At 39.2% G+C, this 21,156-nt stretch overlaps 1 protein-coding gene across 1 annotated transcript in view; it reads left to right on the forward strand.

Moving 5' to 3' along the window:
- Nucleotides 1–21,156, forward strand: part of APBB1IP (amyloid beta precursor protein binding family B member 1 interacting protein) — a 63,939-nt gene that overhangs the window by 20,353 nt on the left and 22,430 nt on the right. Inside the window, exons 5-9 of the mRNA XM_050316643.1 lie at nt 4,146–4,223; nt 6,132–6,291; nt 9,824–9,945; nt 16,917–16,991; nt 18,150–18,293. Of these exons, the coding sequence (XP_050172600.1) occupies nt 4,146–4,223; nt 6,132–6,291; nt 9,824–9,945; nt 16,917–16,991; nt 18,150–18,293 (579 nt within the window). The remainder of the gene's footprint in view (nt 1–4,145; nt 4,224–6,131; nt 6,292–9,823; nt 9,946–16,916; nt 16,992–18,149; nt 18,294–21,156) is intronic.

Genomic DNA, 21,156 nt, shown 5'->3' on the forward strand with positions numbered 1-21,156 from the left:
CTACTAGTACTGATAAGACAATGCTGCAGATGTTTTCCAGATCCGTCCCTGGCCTAAGTGATTTCTTGCAATAGGAAAAGCTGTTCAGTTATGTGATATTCAGCATTTGGTAGGAGACTACATGTAAGGCTGAGCACAAGAAGTATCTCTCCTAATCCTAACACAGAATCACTCTGCTCTTCTTGGTCTTGTCTTTGAAAGGAAGTATTGAAGACCATCTGAAATAGGGGACAAGTGCCCTTTACTTACAACGTGCCAAAGATATCAGCAGGTAACCATAAACAGTTGGCTTACCTGTGTCTTAAGTTTTCAGACTTATCACAACGCCCTCCCTGTTTATGTTTCTGCAGAGCTGTTTTAACAACTGAAATCAAATGTGATATTTCTAGTAGAAGCTTTAGAAATTTATTTCTTTGATGTGAGGTTGTGGAGAGATAGATAACGTAAGAATTCTGCCCTGTAACAGTCCTGTGAGGAGAGCATGTGCATTAGAAGAGTGATGTGACCCAAAAAACATGAAATCATCTCTTTCAGTGTTTATGTGTTTCATCAGTCTTTATGTGTGCAGTAACATGATAGAGATAGGATGTTTGCATTTAGGGAATGGAAATATTTTGGGGAACATGGAAAAGTACTCTGTCAGCTCATGTAGAACTGTACCAGTCAGTTTTGCTTAAAACCATGGTCAATTCATTACTGTTTAGAAGTCCACACAGATTGAATATGAATCACCTCTGCATCACTACTTCCCCTGTGTTTGCCATCATACAGCAGACATTCAGCAAAAGAAACAGAAAATGGGCTAGGAGGAGGACGTTTCTGATGATACAAGAACTGATTCACTGGGTAAAGCTTCATTTGATGCATAGGACCTTTCAGAGCTGTTTGAAGACTGAAGATCATAAACATGTAGAGGAACTGTGCCATTTTTTTGCATCTCAAAGATAACAGCTAACTTCCTGTCTTAAAGGAATATCAACATTTGAAAAAGCAGCAGCTAGACAGCTTTATAAGCTGAATTCTTTTATTTAAATAGTATTATTGATGCAGAAGAGATGCTATCAAGATAAGCTCTATCCATTGTCCCACAAATATGTCCCCATCTTGATTTAGACCTTCAAGGAAATACCAAGCTTCTTAATAACCTGGTGTGGAAGCTGACAAGTGTGGTGTGGAAGGGTATCTTGTTAGATGGACTGAGACTGGCCCAACTTCCAGACTCAAGGGCTGGTAGTCAATGATTTGCTGGCAGGTGGCTTGTGGGATCAGCACTGGGATTTGTACTCTTTAAGGTTTTCATCTGTGACCAGAGTGATGACATAAAAACCCACCTGCAGATGTGCTGAAGATGCTTTTAGTTAAGGGCACTGATTGACAAGATGAGTGGCAGATATTTAGTGTGAGGGGACCTTGAAAACATGAGGACTAGGCCAGCAAAACCCTCAGAAACCCGGCAAGGTACAAGGTCCTGTGCCTGGGGTGTAATGACCCCATGCATTTGTACAGTTCAGGAGATGACAGGCTGAGCAGCAGCCCTAGTGGAAAGGAGATGGCATGCTGGTGGATACCACAGTGAATAAGAACCGTAAGTGCAAGGTCATCTCAGTAAACTGGCCTCTGTTGGGAGGAGTACGGCCAGCAAACTAAGGGACCCCATTATTCCTTTCTCTTGGCACTGACAGGCCCACTCCTGCTATACTGCACTCCACTCTGTGGAGATGTTGGATGTGGAGATATTGGAGAGTGTCTGGTAGAGGTGATGGGATGACCAGGGGCATGGAGTGATCAGGGGCCAGCAAGGACAGTCTGTGGGAGCTGGGCTTTTTTAGTCTGGCAGAGGAGGCTGGGGAGTTATCTAATAACATCCTTAAAATACCTGGAGGGTAGATACAAACTTGTGGAGCCAGATTCTTCTATGGTAATGTTAGGTAACATGTACAAGTTGTAGCTTTGTAGTTTCAGGACATTAGGAAAACCTCTTCATTTGAAATGGTGGTGTAACACTGAAACAGGTGATCACAGATTCTCTTTCTTTCAAGGTTTTCCAAACTTTGCCAAGGAAAATCGTGGCTAACCTGATCTAGTGCTGGTGACCATCCTGCTTTGGGCAGGGAGACTGGCTTTGGACCTTCAGACCTCTCTTCCAAACAGCATTTTTATGATGCTGTGATCTAAAGCTCACTGAAATCAACTGAAGTTCTTTCCCATTACTGTTGTACTGAGCTAAATGTCTGTTAGCTGGCATCTTGTATTGCCTGAGGGTCAAACAAGATTTCAGAGTGAGAAGAGGATATAATTGCTAAACACAACTGGTATTCTATATGAAAAAATGTAGCTTAAAGTCACTTCTCCCTCAATTAAAGTGTTCCTCTGAAACAGTGCCAAGTTAAATCTACTGGTATTGTCTGGTCTCTTTTCAGATACAGGGAGAGAGGCAGAAAAGGATGGGAGCAGGTGGTAGAAGCATTTCTAAGGAATATGTCTGCAGTAGGTGATTTCTTCATTAGGGCACTGGTTCTGCTTTCTCCTGCAGCCTTTGCCTCATTTTATGATACACATTGTATTTAAATACTGATGACATACCACTGTGGCATACTGTCCACAAAATTGCCTACAGGGCTCTTACATGGATTGCATTGTGAATGATGGAGGTAATAACCATTTAAAATTAATATGGAAAGAACTGATTTCAAATTAATATTCACTGTCTTGGTTAGTATTTGCTTTGACGTGACATTTTTGCTTTGTAAAATGAAATTCAGCTGTAAATGAAATCATCAAAACCATGTTGCTGTAAGGCAGGATTCTTGAAAAGTGATTCTTGAGCCAATCAAGGCTAAAGTTTTGTCTTAACACTTCTGGTTGGTGTAACCAAATAAGAATGGTGTTAGTTATTCCAAATGCAGCTGTGATACTAAGAGTCTCTTTTCTAACCTTTTAAGTGTGCCAAAATTAAGAAGTACAGCCTTTCTTTCAGGGAAACATAGAGATGTCTCACAAGTTTCTGTCAATTCTGACATTTCTTTTTAAAACTGTCTTTAAGCTAAATAAGGCTTTCTACATTTTTTGTGGCATTGTCTGGATGACTTTATATGCTTCTGTTTAAAGATTTCAGAAAATGTGGTGATGATACTGTAGCGGGAAAAAAATTTTCATAGCTCATCAAAGCATTTCTCTAACAGTGCTAAAATTTTGCATTTGATAGCTAATTTTCTTTTTCTACATTTAGTGAGACAAAGCTTATGAAAACATGAAGGCCCTCAGGTGAGAGCTCTGATGCACAGATTTGTACAATGTGTGAACTCTGTTCAATACAGGTTACATGCAGGTGAAGCCTGAGTTTTACCTGCCTAAAATTTTCATCAGAAAACCTCCCCACGCCACACTCAACCACTTTTGTTAAGATGGTTTTTCTGCTTCCTGAAGAAGGGTGATAAGGGGAGGGCCACAGTGTGACAGGCTCTTCCCTCCCTAGAACTTCTGTTCAACTACAAAAGATTATTTGGATTCTTCAAGTTAAGCATTGCTGAGCTGTAGCAATGCAAATTTCCATACCTGTGTAGAAAAAACCCAAATATATTGTTAACTAATTGTCTGCTATCGATAGTGGAAAATTTGGCAACAAGAAGCATGTTTGAAGCAGTGATAAAGCAAAATATGTTTAGTTCAGCAAAAGGGGTATCAGTCAGGAGTACTTTAGTTTTGGTTGAACCTGCCTCAAAACTTGCGATGAATAAGATAATCTTAGCTCTTAACCCTATTGAGAACTGAGTTTTCTTCCAAGCAGCTGCTTCCACAGTGCTGTTTTATTCAGGCTGGGCCTTCCTTCACCTCCTCTTTTGTATCAGTTGTACATACAGAAACATAGAAGAGTCCAGTTTTCAGGCATTCCTGTAGCTTTTGAGAAACAGATCATGTAAGAGCTGTAGGACTGGGCAACAAAAGGAAGCACTGAACTTGTAAATCAAAGCATTGGCTGGAGGATATTAGCTCAAGGAAAGCCAGAGATTCCCTGTGTCTGTGAAGTTTCCCATGGCAAGCCTTATGTTCTTGGTATAAATAACAGGAAACAACACTTTTCAAGTAAACATAAATTGCTGGCGTTACTTAAAAAGAAATACAACAAGTATCTTGTATCTTTTCAGGAAGAACGAGAGGCACAGGCTAAAGCTGACAAGATTAAACTTGCATTGGAGAAATTAAAGGAAGCCAAAGTTAGAAAGGTGAGTCTTAAAATAGTAAATGCTACCATAAGAGCTACCAGCTAAGTATCTATTATCATGATTCTTAATAATAAAGTTCTTACTAAAATGACTAAGCTTTTTCACATTTTATCTGTAAAGATACTCTGTGGAACTGTCTTGTCATCCACCTTAAGGACTTATTTTTAGGATGACTTGGAAAGCTCTGCCTTTTTTTTTTTTTTTTAATTCTGGGGCAAAGCACACTTTTGATAGGTTGCTTTAGAGAAAGTGGAATGTGCATTAAAATGTTGCTTACTTATGCTGTCCTAGTTTCACAAGTATTAAACTTTTCTTCTACAGTGGATGTGGATTTAGCTAAACCCTATTAAATTAATGAGAGTCTTCTTGCTAAATCTTTTCACAGCAGTGTAGTTATGTACAAGGATAATAGAAATTATCTTAGACCAAGAAATTAGAAAGCTTCCAGCCAGTGTCTGCACAGTGCTGCAATGTGTCATGTAATTATGCCCACTCATCCTAAACTGGTGTTCCAACTGAGCTCAACAGGAGCTGCAGGTGTTCAGTAACCCTGAAAAATGGATGTGAAGAAAAAACGGTCATGACCTTTCAGTCTTGCTCAAACAGAAGATGGGAAGTGTTGGAGATCAGAGCCTGCAGGGCTGCCAAGAAGAATTGAAGTATCCAATAAATTTGGGGTGGTCCAGACTTGAGATGATTCCCACAGAACACTTCATGTTCATGTACAAATGCTACATCTGAGAGAATGTATTGAGGGGATTTCACCAATTTTGGCTTTCTTTACCTTTGTTGAATATTAAGATTGCTCATTGCTCATCCCCTTTTCCTTGCAATGTTAGCAATTCTCCTTTGTGAGATTTCTTTTTCTCCCCACACTTTTTTTTCCCACCCTGAATATTTGGAACCATGTGGTAGAAGTAGGGCTCAGTCTTATGGCTGTGTCACTATTATGACATTACTATGCCATTCTTGAAATCTGAATTGATTAATTAATTGTCAAGAAAACTGGTCTTCTCTCTTTTACCAAAAGTGGAGAGCAGAGGCCAGGGAGGGTAGTGAAAAGCAAGCTCAGAGCTTGGACTTCAGGAGGGGGCGGACTTTGGTTCTTATGTGCACATTTTCAAATAAGGAGCTATTTAAACAAGACTGTATGGAAAAGTCTGCCCAAGTCACCAGTTTGGTTCCAGTTTCCATGTACAGACCCTGTAGAGAATTGTTCTATTGTTTTCAGTAATAATGGAGCATTTAAAGTACTTTCCTTATAATGTATTTATGGGTTTTTTTCACATTTTACACACTACAGCATTTTCTTGTGTTGTTCCTCTGAAAGAAGTGCACGTTGTGTTAACATATACTTCACCATATGAAGAAATAATGAGTGTCTTAGGTTAATTTGGTCAATATAAATAACTCATCTGTTTGCTTATTGATGGCTGTTGGACTACTGCCTGTCTTAGTACAGTCCAATTTCAGATTACTCTATTGGTGTGGCAAGATTCTTCTGCTCTTTTTCTCATTTAAAGCTAAGCTTTCCACATTTCTAGCTTGCATTAGGAATGCTCTGTCCTTTTGTACTTGCTTTCCCTATTAAGCATTTTCCTTAATTGCACGTGTAATAGATGTAGAGAAGAGATTAATCTCTGCTTTTTTCTCCCTGGCAATTTCACCTGTCCTGAAATCTTGCATAGGAGAAGGTTCAGTTTTCTTTTTTGAGAAAAGATCTTTATTTTGGTGGCAATATAACGTGAAAACTTCCAAGCTGTTCTATTCCCTAAGCTCACTGTGGAACAGGGTGCCTTTGAATCAGTAATAACCTTCAGCCTTAATCTTTCTTATCTGTGTTAGCAGATTCAGACTAGCCTTTTTCTTGCTTCTGAAATTAACTGACTCTTCTGTGACTCTACTCAGCTCGTTATCAAGGTGCACATGTACGATAACAGCTCGAAGTCGCTCATGGTGGATGAACGTCAGGTGACACGGGATGTTTTAGACAATCTCTTTGAGAAAACCCACTGCGACTGCAACGTCGACTGGTGTCTGTATGAAATGTACCCAGAGCTGCAGATTGGTAAGTGGTGTAGTGACACAGCATATAGCAAACAGACACAGTGCGTACTGTGCCGTTGGTAATCTTGAAAATGTAGTAACATTTCTCCTGCCCCTGTGTCCCCTGGAGTTGGAACATCACACACTCTAAGCTGAGGGATGCTGCAGGAATATATTTGAGCTGTTCTTGCTGTAGAAGTGAGTCCATTCAGCCGTGCTGTGAACTGCAGAAGGCTCCTTGCCCATCACCATTTCCACTGTTCTATTTTACAAAAAATGAAGAAGCTGTGTGAATTTCAAGGTGGTGGCAGACCCGAACACACCAGTACTCAACTCTGCTCTTTGAAGAGAGGATGCAGTGCTTGAGTGCTGTCAGCAGGCTGTTACATACTGGCCAAACAAATGTTGTAGTTAAACAAGACTGTGAGAAGCATATCAGTAATTTCTAACGCTTTTCATTTGTGATAGTCACTTTCCTAAAGTGTGGCTGTGAACAGGATGTTGCTCTCTGATGGCTCTGCTATTATTTAGGAAGTAACTAACCTGGCCTGCAGGTCTCTAGGAAACAGGTGTGCAAAACTTACATATTTTTTGATGCAACGTAATGAGTTTTGTTTGAAAAAGCCTTCAAGGTCTGATTAAGATCAGAGTATTCTCTAATTGTGAATTATTTCAGAATATTCTTATTGCCCTGACTGCAAAGGTATTGACATCAAAAGGAAAAGGAAAATTGCCGCAACTTTCTTTCAGGGTCGCATTTGACCTAGAGAAATGGGAAATGGTCAAACAGCCTTTAATGTTCTGAGTTTACAGTCCCTTAGCAGAAAATGCACAAATAAAGTCAAATGCCAATATTACAGCTTTAAAAGAGCCCCAGCTGTAATCATTTTGCTAACCCAAAATAAAGAAATTTCAGAATAGCTGGAAAAATCCTGACTGGTCATGAGCAAGGAGACACTCATCTGCTTGTAAGATTGGCACAGATATTTACTACCAATGTGTTATTGCTACTTGATTATGATAATGATGCTGCGTTCTTTTGTACCTGCTTATCTTAACTAAGGAAAGACTACAGATGTCATTTGACCCTAGAAATCTCATAAATATGAGATGAATAGTTTTAGTGTTTTTCTGTCTTAGAAAGTTGCTCCCTTTTGTCTAGTGTGACTTCAGACAGACACGTCTGAGCGTTAGTATGACAGCACATAAAGAGATTGTTTTCTGAATCTCCATAGTTATTAAAAAGAATGGACTTGTGTTTCTTCGTAATCTGGATAGACATTTTGGATTTCCCATCATGCAGTTAAATCTGAAGGTATCAGGGAGATTATATGCTACAAACATTGAGTTAATGATTAGATTTTTTTTTTTTTGTAAGTAAAAATTACTTGTGTTACTTTAGTCCCAGCTAATGCTACATGCTTTGGGTTAGTGTTAGGGTATTGGTATAGTAAGGAATTACTCTCATAATGAATAAAAATTATTTTAAAAGCCAGGACAGAAGAAAAGTACCAAAGGAAATAAACCTATAGCTGGTTCAGGAAAAAAAGAAAAATCTATTAACTCCTGATGCAGACATCTATTACCAGGTCCAAATCTGCTGGCAATGTAGCCTTTTTGTTTGCAGAAGGGAATTTCAATATGAGTGGAATGGTACATATTCTTTCTTCTGCTTCCAGTGCACAGCAACATGTAGTTAATTTTCTTCAAAATCAAAACAATGTGAACTATTCTTTTTTCTTGTCAGTATACTTCTAGGCTGTTTTAGATAGCTTTATTACTATCAGCTTGAAGACAGGCTTTTCTACAGTTCATCTTTCTGCCTGCTTTTCAGGCATTTAAGAGAATAAAATTACGTTTAGTTTAAGAAGTAAATCTGAGCGGCAAGTATTTCACACTGATCTAAAGGTCCCAGCTAGTTTTATATCACAAGACCTTTGACAGGGTATCTTATATATACTGTTATTTTGAAAGACTGTAATTGCAAATAAAATAAACTACAGTTTTAGATTAATTATGTTAAATATCACAAATAATCTCAGTAGTGAGATGGTGATATAACACTGGCCTGTACATACCAGCATGTATTTTACAATAAAGACTATTGCCTTATAATAAGCATCCAGATTTGACTTTTTTTTTTCTTTTCTGGTAACAATACTTGTTAAAAAGACCCTCCTGGGGATGGTAAAATCACACCATTTATACATGAAAATCCTGGTACAGGAGATGAACAAACAAAAGTATATGTGGCAAAAATTTGTGTTATGATCTGAGAATTGTTTTATGGCTGTCATGGGCTATAAGGTACTATTTACTCTTCAAACCATTACCTGGGGTTTATATAGTGCTTTTTATTTCTATTTTTTATCTATGAGTTGCTAAATGAGTTGTGTTGTTTGTGCAGTTAAAAGTTACTGTGTACTTGCAAACTGGTACTGAAGCTAATCCCGTTCTGTGAATTTAATTAATTCACAAAATTTTAGTTTGGATGAGATATACTGAACCCTTGTCAGAAGTAGCAAGAAGTTTTAAAGAAAGCCTACAAAATGTGTCCTGTGTTATCTCCTCTTACCCTAGGCCAACCTAGGCCATTGGAAGATGTGATCATTAGAGCACTGAAATGGAAGTACAGCTGTTCCTAGGGGACTGTCAAAATCATACTGAAAATTGGAGCTGGGTGAATTCCCTATCCCAGTATTGAATTTGTAAAAAAGTACAGGCTGGGTCCTTCCAAAATGATCTGTCAAATGACACTTAATTCCTTTTCCTTTGAAAGGGGGTTTATATTACTGTTCAGCTACTTTATATAAGTGAAACTGCAGAAGAAGATATCAGAGCTACATAACCTCAGCGTACCCTGTGGCTTTCCTGGGTGGAGGACCTGGGTTCAGAGCAGATCAGGAAGGGACAAAACTGACACTAGGTCTCCCACACCCCTGGTAAGGTTTTTAGCTACAGTGATGGTGGGTGAACCAGTATATCTTCACATCAGCTCTCAGTCTGTCTTCCTATTTCCTCCCTTTTTCTATTTGTGTTTTTAAATACAGTTGCTTGAAACTGAACATTTTATTTTCAGTGCATAGAATTCTTCCCTACTGAGAAAAAGCAATTTTTCATTTGTTCCAATAAGTAAAAAGATTTGTTTCAATGTGTTCACCGAAGTGAATATACACCTCACTGATCATATTGCAAACCTTAAAAAACCAAAAGCAAACAAAAGCAGAGAGCCATTGGAAGACATGGGTGTAACCATCTGTTCCTGGTGGGTCACTGTTTCCATCCTTTGTGATCTTGAAGCAACAGCACAGTGATTCAGGAGAATTCCAAGAGCATGCCACAGCTACATAAGACATCTTCTGTAGCTGCTTTGCCCTTCCATGTGACATGATTTCATGTGGTTTTACTCTTGTCTGTGTAGTGGAAAAGAGCTGGATGGTCCAGCTCTGAGTGAACATCAGATAATGATTACATTCTTATACAGGAATTTCTGCAGCCTCAGGAGAGGGGAGAAAGAGTCTGAACGTCTTACATTACCGTTTCTGTCTCTCCAGAAAGGTTTTTTGAAGACCATGAAAATGTTGTTGCAGTGTTATCAGACTGGACTCGAGACACTGAGAATAAGATTCTGTTTTTGGAAAAAAAGGAAAAATATGCTTTATTTAAAAATCCCCAGGTAAGCTAATATGATATTTGGATTAGAGTCTAAACTTAGGTCATTTAGTCTGCATGCTGCCCATTGTGTTAATAATTTGCTTTCAGCTCTGTCAGGTCAGAATTAGAGAAAGTAAAACTTGTATTTTCAACCAGAAGGAACCCCAGAATGTTGAATGCAAGGATTTGAAAATTAGTGTTTTCTGTTTTTTTCTGATGCTATTGTAGAGTCCTGTCCATAGTGTTAAAAAATGAAGCATGTAGTTCACCTCCAGTACAAGCCCTTGCTTAGGCACAGCTCTTAGAACTGGGGTGAGATGGCACAGCTGTAAAAACCTGGCCTTTGTCATTATTACAGCTTCTGCACTTTTCCTTCTGATGAAAATCAACCTTTCCTTTAAGGTCCGGATTTTTGTCAGTTGTATGTGATACTTCATAAAGAATATGATGAGTTCTACAGAGAATTTATCTGGATTTCACTTAGACCTGGAAGAAGCATTGGGTGAACAGTAACTCGTGTCTAGCTTTGTAAGGGAGGGTCTGCACACTGAATTGCATCAAATTATTCAGGATGGATGTGTACACAAATTGTGTTATTTCTTTGCTCTGTGGTCAAAACCGTATTTACAAACACCCTTGCACATACAGCTGATGCATTCTGGGCCACAAGATCTTTTCCCCTTGTCAGTGATCTGTTAGCTCACTGAGCATCTGGTTTGTTCCTGAGAGCAGCTAGAGGAAAATCAGCAATTCAGCATTGCCAAAAAAAAGAGTCAAGTATATCATTTGGCAGCAAATCTCACCAAGCTGGTCATTAGGAAGTTGTTTTTTTATAGAATGAGCCAATGTTTCAAATAAAACCTGTGGAGAGGAAGTTTCTTTTATTGACACAAGTACCCACAGTCAAGCAAAGAAAACTTACCCTGCAGTGTACATGGAATGATGTTGATTTTTAATATGAAACAAAAAAGTTTGTAAATAAAACATACATGATGGCTCAAGGTGTCATACTTTCTAATGCACATGGACATACCTAGTAGCAGAGGTTCAGTGGCACGTTTGATTAGTACAGTGGTAATGTTATTTGGGCAAGGCTCTAAAGCTCTCACAGGAAGTAAATCTTTGATGAGGATTCTGGTCGTTTTGATTGGAATGAAATTAGAAATAAACGTGACTTAAACCAAAACCAGAGCAAGAGTGTAATGTAACTCTGTTCTCCCATCTTAACTGGATAGGGACCGGTCTGCAGTCACTGAGCTTTAGCCCCTCTTCAGATAAGCTCTAAAATGAACAGTCTAAAGGGGCTGGGTAGTTGCAACTATCATACTGTTGAAATATTTTGCCAGTAATAAAGTCTAACCATCTCTCAGGCTTAGTAAATTCAAACATTGTGAGACAGGTAAAATAGGACTGTCATATCAGCAAACCGTCTTTGTGGCAGAAAATAATCAGTATTGTACAGACAGAACTCACGCTAGATAATAAAACGTGATAAAATACATGATCTGGAGTGAGTCCCTGAAAAGGTAAACCAAGTGGAAGTGCTGAGCTGGGGTGGGGTAGGGCAGGGTGTATGATTACCTAACTAACTACATGAGGAAATTATAGTGTAACCAATGGAAAACTGAAATCTAGTGGTCTGATATTGTACTCTCAGTATTTTCAGCCTCCTCCTAGCTCAGTCAAGGCTGCCTCAGAAACTCATTTTGGGAGTACAGAAACTGCAGAATGCTTTTTTTGATACACCCAATGCAGCAGTAGTTGAATTCTTTGTTGGTCGTATTTAGGACTTGTTCTGTTGGAGGTTGTTTGTGGAGATCCCACAGTTTCGTAACTCGCAGATACTTTTCTGGGGAAAAAAAAAAATAAAGGCTAAATTCCGAAGGTGGACAGGTGCCTACAATTTATTCTTAGACAAATCAGTGATACAAAATTTTCATTACAGAGGTTTGACACAATTAAGTGCTTTAAAAAAATTTATTATAAAGGTGTTCAGATGCCTCCCTAAAACAAGTGGACCTCTGGAAAAGGTCTGTGACCTGTGCCAACATTAATCGTTTCTTTCTGTGAAGTAGTTGTAGAGCTGGTATAGATTAAACAACAATTAATTAAATGCATTTCATTTTTTAAGAGGCAACTGAGATTCTGAAACGCAGGATTTATTCTCTGTGTCTGTGCTAGGAACATGTTGCTCAGGTAATGCCAGTGGCTTTTTTTGAAGATTGTCATTATTGTCATGCAGTATTATCTAATATTTCTCTGCAGCTTTGTTTCTAAAATATTTTTTAAAGTGTTTGGAATACATTGTAGAAAAAGCACAATCCTGAGGTGTCCACCTCTTCCATGAAGACAGGCACACTTTTGCCCTTTCCTCACTGTGATATAACTTACCCAGCAGGGAACTTGCTGACAGTGACTCATCTAGAGAGATGGAACATCACAAGTCTATGACTAGAGTGAAACAAAAATACATACTGATACATGGGCAAATAAAGAAAACGTTTATAACATGGGAAAGGTGATGCTTTATCGTGTGGTTGAGTGATGCTGTGCTTTTCTCTTGAAAGGAGAGGTTGTCAGGTTTAAAGACCTCTTTTCAAAAGCTCAAAGAATAATTCTCAGCTAAAAGATACTCTAAAAGAAAGAAAAATGGAGGAAAGGAAACACAGTTATTTTTAAGGGGTAGCTGAATCTAAACTCTTGACTAAATGCTGGTCATGCTCTTAGAACACTGTATTTTACTTTTCCTTGCATGAACTTTGATTTCCTGTGGTTTTCTTTTGATAAACGGTGCAGGCAACAGCATGTGGGGGGTTTTGGTTTTGGTTTTTTTTATTATTATGGGACAGCATTTATGAAAATTATTGCAAGTCTGTACAGTGAGTGCTTTATGCTTCTGCTCCCTCATATGTGAGGCAGAAGTGAGAGTTACACCTTCCAATGGAGAACCCATAACTGAATTGACATTTTATTTCTTCTGAAAAGCAAGAGTTCTCAACAGTGTCAGAAGGGGGTGGAGTAAGAACTTGTAGTGTCTTCCGTAACTGGACAGCTACAGTGAGTTTCATTGCTTGAATATTTATTTTGAAATCAGTGAAATTGGGCTAGTACCCAGTGGGTGATACTTTTGTTTTTCACGAGTTTGGCAACTTCCTATGAGTCAAGGTTTTTATTTTGTCTCCACTGTTACCCAGTGAAGGAAACATAAAAGGGTAGCAGGGAACCTGATTATTGAGTGTGTTGACAAAAGTGCAAAAAAATAGAAGTGAGAACAGGGAAGTGTTTTTCACTGTACTTCCATTGCTTAGTAATCTTAATTTCTCTCTCTTTTTGGGGGTTTCAAAGAACTTTGTCTTATATTTATTTACATTTTTGATCTTCAGAGCAATTATAGGTATCTTCTAATATTTTTAGTGTGCACTTTTCTGGGGGACACATCCTGAGTTGCAGATATGACCATGTTCTGTTTTATTTTTTTTTCTGCACAAACCATGCTGCATTCAGTACACAGTGGCAGTGATCTGAAAGGGGATGTGAGCTGGCCAGTTGTTGCCTCATTTTGGGTGCAGTTTGGATGAATGTAAACAGGCAGCCCGTTGCTCGAAGAAGGTAGTCACGAGTACGAAGCAGCTGCCTTTTTGGTGCATAGTGTCTGATCTGTGCTGTTGTGGACCTTGCAGTAGTTTGAAAGCAAAAACACAGCCTAAGCAGGAGGGGATGCAGGGGCAGCATGCTGTCTTGGAACACCTGTTTTTTGCTGTGTACTGACAAGTATTTGCTGCTGTATTCCCAGTTATAAGAGGCTGTTCATGAGAAAGGATGAAAGGTATGAGAGAGGTGATGTTTCATTTAGGAAATTCTTTTTTATGAATATAGAGATGTGAACGTTGATCAGTGCAGTAGTTAAGGCTACTGTTTCTACCATGATCGAAGTTTGGTTTGCTTACATGGCACCACAGATGTTTTTTGAAACTATTGAAAACACTTTCTGTCTTCCACTGTTCGAGGGTTATACAGTGGAGAGAGATACAGCCTGGTTTTTTTACCTGCCTTTCCATACAAAAGGAGATGGCTGTAGCCTTAAGTAGAAAGATTTTATGCATAGACTTGTCTTTTGAATGTAAGAAATAGTTAATTCTCAAATCTGTAGATGTATGCAGAGGGCTGCCCTGTAGCCATATATTGTCCCATTAATGACCTGACATTGCAAACCAAACATGCATTTCACAGCAGTGTCCTCACACAGGAAAGAGCTTGCCTTTTATCATGACCTTTGACTACTGGACTTGAAATGACCTCTTATGGACACATGTGGTTTGCCTCCTCTAGGATGAATGCTTCTCATCAAAAATAGGAGACCACACAGTGATAAAACAAGTACAGTGCACAGTCTGCTCCACAGGTTTTTAGCCACTGACAAATAAGTACCATGTACTTCCAGATTTCAGGTCAAAGACACAGAGAAGGTAATCAGTAACAAATGAAATGTGTGTTGACAGGTGAAAGATGACAGTGTACATCTGTGTAGTGTTGAGTTAGGTGACAGAGCCCTGCTTCCCTGATGAAAAAGCTGTGGTGTTAGAGATCCAGCATGGATATTGTTGCAAACTTTCTTTACGATTGATTATGTCAGTACAGGGTGGTCTGTGCTTCTGCTAAATAAATGCCAGATGCCTGAAAGTGAATCAGTTGTAATCAGAGGAGCTTTGTTTTCTTATTATCAGTGCACAGAAGGCTGACTGAGCCAGATGAATGCTCTCCTACCAGTAGTAAAGCTGATGAGCCAAGCCTTGTTCAGACAGTGATAAGGTGTGCTTACCTTGATAAATCTTCATTGTGTATTTTAGGGGTTGTACTATGCCTTTATAATGATCTGTAGAAGAAGGCTTACAGCTTGCATGTCCCTCTACTTTCCAAATCCGTCCCAAAGTTTGAAGGTCCAACCCAGCCTAACAGTGCTCTCTGAGATTTCTCTTCATACCTTCATCAGTGCCAAAGCGGGTGTGCCAACATTAGGCCAGCAGGGCTGTGATAGTGCTGTCTGTCAAGAAGACCTGTTGCATGTGCACAGAGGACTGGGCTGCAGCTGCTCAGAACAGTGTTTGTTTTTTTTCCAGAAGGATGAGTTACTCATTGTCACTCAGATCTGTGGTTTTGGACTGCATAGGCAGGCATCACTCCAGGTTATACTGAGAACACACTTTTAAGTGGTGCTTTTTTTGAGCTGGCCTGGGTTTTTTTCCACTGTGAATACTTTCTTCAGATGTAGTTGCAAAGCTGTGGTCCTGAGTGTTTGCTTACCTTCAGCTGTGGACTAAAAATATATCCACGCAGTCTGAAACCAGCTGCATTTCCTAGGATAACTGTCTATTGTATTAAATGTTTCTCATACCATAGACATGGCATCAGCACATGCCAAATGGCAGGTGACTGTGTTTCTGATATTATATATTTCTGCCTGACTTAATACTAACTTTTAAGAAAGCAGTTTTTAAAGAACTGTTTTTGAGATCCAGACCTCTTCCCCTTCCTCTCCTGGTGCCCCTCCAAAACCCATCTGCTCTGAGGCTTGTGTTTTGGCAGACAGCTGTTCACAGCACTGCTTGAAAAAGAAGATGTGGTTGTGTGGAAGATCAGATAGACCTTGTTGCTTGTAAACGTGGTATGCTGGCAGGGCAGATTTGCTGCTTGTCTGTTTCTTTCTTATATGGTAGTAACATCATGTTCCTTCATTTACACGCTTCTCACTTTTATTTTGGTAATGTTTGCATTTATGTTGCAGTTTAGTTGTCGTGGAGTTCTAGGCATGTAAATATATTGTCCCTTTCTCAAAGTCTTGAGACATGAAAAAATGGAGAGAGATGATAAGTCAGATAAACTGAAAAATTATAGAACATGAGAATTTTGAGTGTTATCATTCTGGCCTCAAGCCCATGGATCCAGATGCTGCTTGATGCTTGGCATCCTTGATCTGCCCGCTTCCTTCACTTTCAGCTGCCTTACAATCTGCAGCCTGCCAGGCTCTACTTGTCTGGCCCTGCTGTTGAGCAAAGGCACTGCACATGCTTCATCACACAAGCCATAGCATGCTCCTGAGCTACCTTCCCGCTGCCAGAATTTGCAAGTATGTCCAAGTGCTGTCCTTTTTTCCATCTGTACAATGAAGATGGATGCAGAATTGTTGATCCTGTTTAACAGTGGGTGAATTTATTTTTACTGGTAAGTATGAGCCTGAGGTGCTTCCCTGTTTGCAGGGGGATAGGCACTGAGTCCTCTGAGGGGGCTGAAGCTTTACAACCCTCTGGCACAGAAATGGAGGGGAGGGTAGGCTTTTCTTTCGGTAGGCTGGAGCACGTGTGCCAAGATATCATGGTGATCATTTCTTCTAATTTCTTCTAGATTTTTTAATACTTTCTTCACTGCATAAGAATACTTTGCAGAATATGAGCAGGCATTTAAAAGCAGAAAGTAGTAACTTTGGATAAAGGTTTTAGCATATAAACACTTTTACTAAAAATTAAGATCTGAGTTACATCCAGACTGCAAGATTGGGTTGTTAGAAAAGGCTTTCTAGCCTTTCGATACTGCCTTGCATTCACTGTATATCAGCATGCAATCAAATGTTAGGTTCTCTACCACTTGTAAAATAAAGGAAGCAGTAAAAATTGGAATGCTAAAACCAAACCCATTGATCCAGAAAAACAGGCAAAACCATAAACCACTGTTTTTAATTTTGGGAGGCTGTATACACATGGGTAAAACTAATTTTTTATTACTTTTGAATTATATTCAAAATAAAGAATTAAAACTCGTGAGCAGGCAGGTGTGATTAAACTTTTCTATAAGAAGGGTCCATGAGCATCTGCCTCTTGCACCTGCTGACTCCGGTGCTCTATTTAAATACTCAGTAACTACTGAGTGAGTTTGTAGTAATTTAGTTACTTGTATTGCTGGCTTTATAATGAACATTCATTTCTTTTGTGTCTTCATCAGAATTTCTACCTGGCAAACAAAGGGAAGAATGAAAGCAAAGAAATGAATGATAAAAATAAAGAGGCTTTGCTGGAGGTAAGTCAATTTATTAGGTTGATGATGCAAATGTCACCAAAATTCTGCCACTACCTGCATCTGCTCTGCAATAACAGCATTTAGTTCTTTGTGGGCACGTATGTAACAACAGGAAATTCTGTGATCATTGGCATCTTTGTATCTCAGGTTTAATAGGTAGATTTTCCTCTGCATCTGCTGCCCCTCATTGAAAATGCAGATTGTGTACCCTTAGGCCAGCCCTTGGGACCTTTTGTAGTTATTAAGGTTGACCAGTAGTAAGCAATTATCTTTTGGGTTAGAAGTAGATGTCCTTCTCTAATTATTAGCAGTACTAAAACAGAAAAAGAACCTTTCCACTTTTCCAGAAAGTCTGTTTAACCTCTTACCTTTCCTGCTCAAGTTTGCTTCAGTTGCATGCCTGAGAAAAACCCAGAGAGCTATCTGAAAGAAAATATTATCACAGTTCTCCAAGAAAGCATTTTGGGTTTTTAGTAAAAGTTCAGTAAGGAAATGCTTTTCTCAGCTGACTGAGGACTCACATTTCAAAATTAGTAGATCTCAGGAAGGCACCAGATGTCACCCAGCAAAAGTCCTGGTGAATTCTAAAATGCAAATGTTAAGTGATAGGTGTGTTGGCATTAAAAATTATCCAACAGTAGGTCCTTCGAGCAAACAATTCGTGTTGTAAATGCTAGCATGTATTTAAAGGTGAAAGCAGAGATTGCGAGGGAGATTTTCTGTGTATGTTTTTAGAGCTCTGAGGAGTCCCTAAAGAATCTCTCTGCAGAAGTATTTCTTTACAGAACCTATAAATACAGCAGTAGAGAAAAAAAACCAGCAACAGTACCAACTGTTTTGCTCTATTGCCTTCACTGAGCATATCTATATCTAGTTAAAACCTTTTGTAGGTTTTTGCTTGACCTGTTAAGGAATGGAGGTTTTGAAAGCCTTCTTTTTCACTGTGAGCACCCAACTTGGATGGCAGAGTTACCACATTAGCTTGCAAAAGTTTCCTTTGCCTGTCTTAAGGTGTTCACCTCCTGCATTCCCCATGTTCATGTGTTCATTGTCACGGGAAATATCTTTACTTTTCAAGAAGCATTTTTTGATAGCTATTTATTGATAGGGTTGTGCCTAAATTGATTTATTTTGTGCATTGTTGTTCTTGTTGCACAGGAAAGCTTCTGTGGGACATCTGTCATTGTGCCAGAGCTTGAAGGGGCCCTTTATTTAAAAGAAGATGGAAAAAAGTCCTGGAAGAGGCGTTACTTTCTTCTGCGAGCTTCTGGAATTTATTATGTACCCAAAGGAAAAACCAAGGTCAGGAAGCCAAATAATCCTCTTAGCAATAAAACAATTCATGGAGGTAAAAGTGTAAAACTCCCAAGGTGACATTTTTAAGAGCACTGTCTGGTGCATCTGAGAGGGTTGGGGTTTTTATAGTTCATCTTTGACTACACCACTTGTGCAAATACTAGAATGTAGTCACTGAATCCTGTCATGTTTCTCTCCTTTTGATTTGTGGGGATAGATAAAAGCATTGAGGAAATAGCACTGCTCCGGAAGTCAGTAGGGGAAAGACAAACAGCAAAGCGCCCATCAGCTGGTGTTGTGTTGCCAAAATGCTTCGCTGTTACATGGGTTCCCTGTGAAAGAGTATTTTAAAAATTTGTCAAGTAAACTTATTTCTTATCACCAAAAAGGTAGAATTTTGCTTTATTTGATACTTTCTGCACCAGTAACCAGCATGCAGAAATGCTGTACTTTTTTTCCTACACTGATCTGTAGCTAGAGAATGTGCTCTGCCTTTTAAGGCTTTTAAAGACTGCCCTCTGTGTAGAAACAAGTGAGACAGAAGCATCTACCTGTCTGAATCAAGTGCACTGACATTTAGTATTGCAAAATATTTAGATTCTGAATTGGCAGTACTGGAGAAGCAAAGGGTCCTAGATGTGTTGCACATAAGGGTGGCTGGCTTTTCATTTCCACAGTAATGAGGTAGAATGGTGGATTCTGGGACTGATGGTATTTTATATTTTTTTTTTGTATTCTGAAAACCACTTCTGTTACCACATACAGCTCTGCTAATGCTTCATATTTGGAAATTCTGGTGCTGCTGGTGAAATTTTACTCTTAGGATTTGTGCTTTAAAACTTAACTGTTCTGCTATTTCCTGACTAAATTACAAAGGAAAAAAAAATATATCTTGTGAAGGAATGCTCTTCTGCTGCTCTGGTAACCTGTGTTTAAAACCAAATCGCAGTGAAACACAGATTACCTGGCTGCTTTCACAGCTATTTACTTTGACTTTGTGTGACCCTGAGATAATAGCTTTCACTCCTCAAATCACGCTGCACACACAGCATCCTATTGATTAGGATCTAGAATGCTATTTGGAAGGCACTTAAGGTGGAAAAAGTGTAAGAATAGTCCAGTGCAGAGTCCATCTTGGACATTTCCTTGTAGCATGCCTCCAATGATGATCAGTAGTACAACACCAAGGCAGGGCAAGCATGTCGTGATAGCTACTCAGCCTTTTTCCATCATTCAGTGATACTCATTTCAGTGACTTTCCATCATAATGCAAATGAGGGAAGTGCTTTCTCTTTTCATGGGATAGGCTGCAAATGTAGGCTCAGATGGAACCAGAGAGTCACCTTGTAACTGCAGGTTAACACTTTATTGCCTATTAGTTGTTACAGCCTGTGTAACAGGCTGTGTACTACCCTGCCTATAACTGAGCCATTTTTAGGAACAGTGCGAGTGCTTTAAAATCACTGTATTACCAACTCAGCCACTCACAGGGATTGAGCATCCTGAATCTAGTTCTTTGGCAAGTAGTCACAGCTCTTTCAGATAGTACCAGTCAACTGTTTGCTCCTGCATCTGTAACAGCCTTCAGCAAAAGGGTGCATATGTCCATGTCTTAGACATTCCAGAGAAAGTCAAGTCTCTGAGCTCAAATCTGTGTTTAGTGGTTATCTAAGTTAGTTACTGCACTCTGTATTGGAATAGATGAGGCTCAGTACACATGTCTGTTGTGGAGACAGTAATCTCTGGTAGATGAATGGAGTGCAGTGAGAGTGTTAAACATCTTAAAGCACTACAGCAGAATTCAGTAGAGCTCTTCAGTCATAGCCCTTAAATTACGAGAGTTCATCTCATGTCAGGATGGTGTGAAGAGTGTACATGCACCTTGTACATCATTCGGTTGTGGGTAGAGTGATCTTTCTTTGAGGTGCAGAAACAAAGAAGTGTCATACAATAGTATCTTCAGCTGCTGCAGCTGTTTTAAATTCATTGTATATTCATGTTATCACTTGTTACAAGAGAGAAAGAAGTCTGTCATACCTTTGGCACTTTGTGTTGGCTGTAAAATACATGTTGAACGTGAAAATGCAGGGACACATTCAGGTAATTCTACACCCATGCCTGTGGTGGTTTTTGTTGTTTTGGGGGATTTTGTTAACAAACCAACACCAGTCAGCACTACTGTCTTAATTTCTTTCTTCAGCATTGCTCTACTTATGTCCTATTCCAAAATGGGCTGTTAATTGACAGGATCACAAAACAACAACATCAGAATAGCAGATACAGTTTAAAAATCTCTTTCTGTTAATTGTATTGCTTTGTCATCTTAACATTGCACAAATACTGGCAATAAGTGCCTTCTCCCTTGCATAAAAATCTGTTCCTTACTCTAAGAAAATGTCAACTACATTCGTATTGGTCTTAATCACCATTGTTTGGTACCTAAAGGAAAGAAACAACTCGTTATACACTGCATGGATTTGGGCATGTTCTGGAACCTAGGTCCACATAGTCACTCATAAAATCTCTGGCATCAGCTGCAGTGGAGAGAGGGGAGAGAGAGAAGTCCTACTACATACAGTGTGGAGTGTTTCCTCTCCCCATAAATCTTAGTTGTAAACTCAATTTGTAAATAAAGCCAACTGGAGGGTGTATTGTAATGAAAGTATCAATGAGAACAGCATAGAAGAACCAATTATGCAGAAATATAACCTCATTCCTAGGGGTAGAGGGGGTTGTGGTTTGTTGTTTTCTTTTTTTTCCCCCTATAATTTCCTGGTTTCTTGGTTTAGCCAACAGTGACCACATGACATGGCTATTTTTGCATTTCCACCCAAAAGACTGCAAAAGCTATGCTTTGTATGCAAAATTC

The sequence above is a fragment of the Myiozetetes cayanensis genome, unplaced genomic scaffold, assembly GCF_022539395.1.
Source record: "Myiozetetes cayanensis isolate MyiCay16 unplaced genomic scaffold, myiCay2020 scf1, whole genome shotgun sequence".
In the NCBI taxonomy this organism is placed as follows: Eukaryota; Metazoa; Chordata; class Aves; order Passeriformes; family Tyrannidae; genus Myiozetetes; species Myiozetetes cayanensis.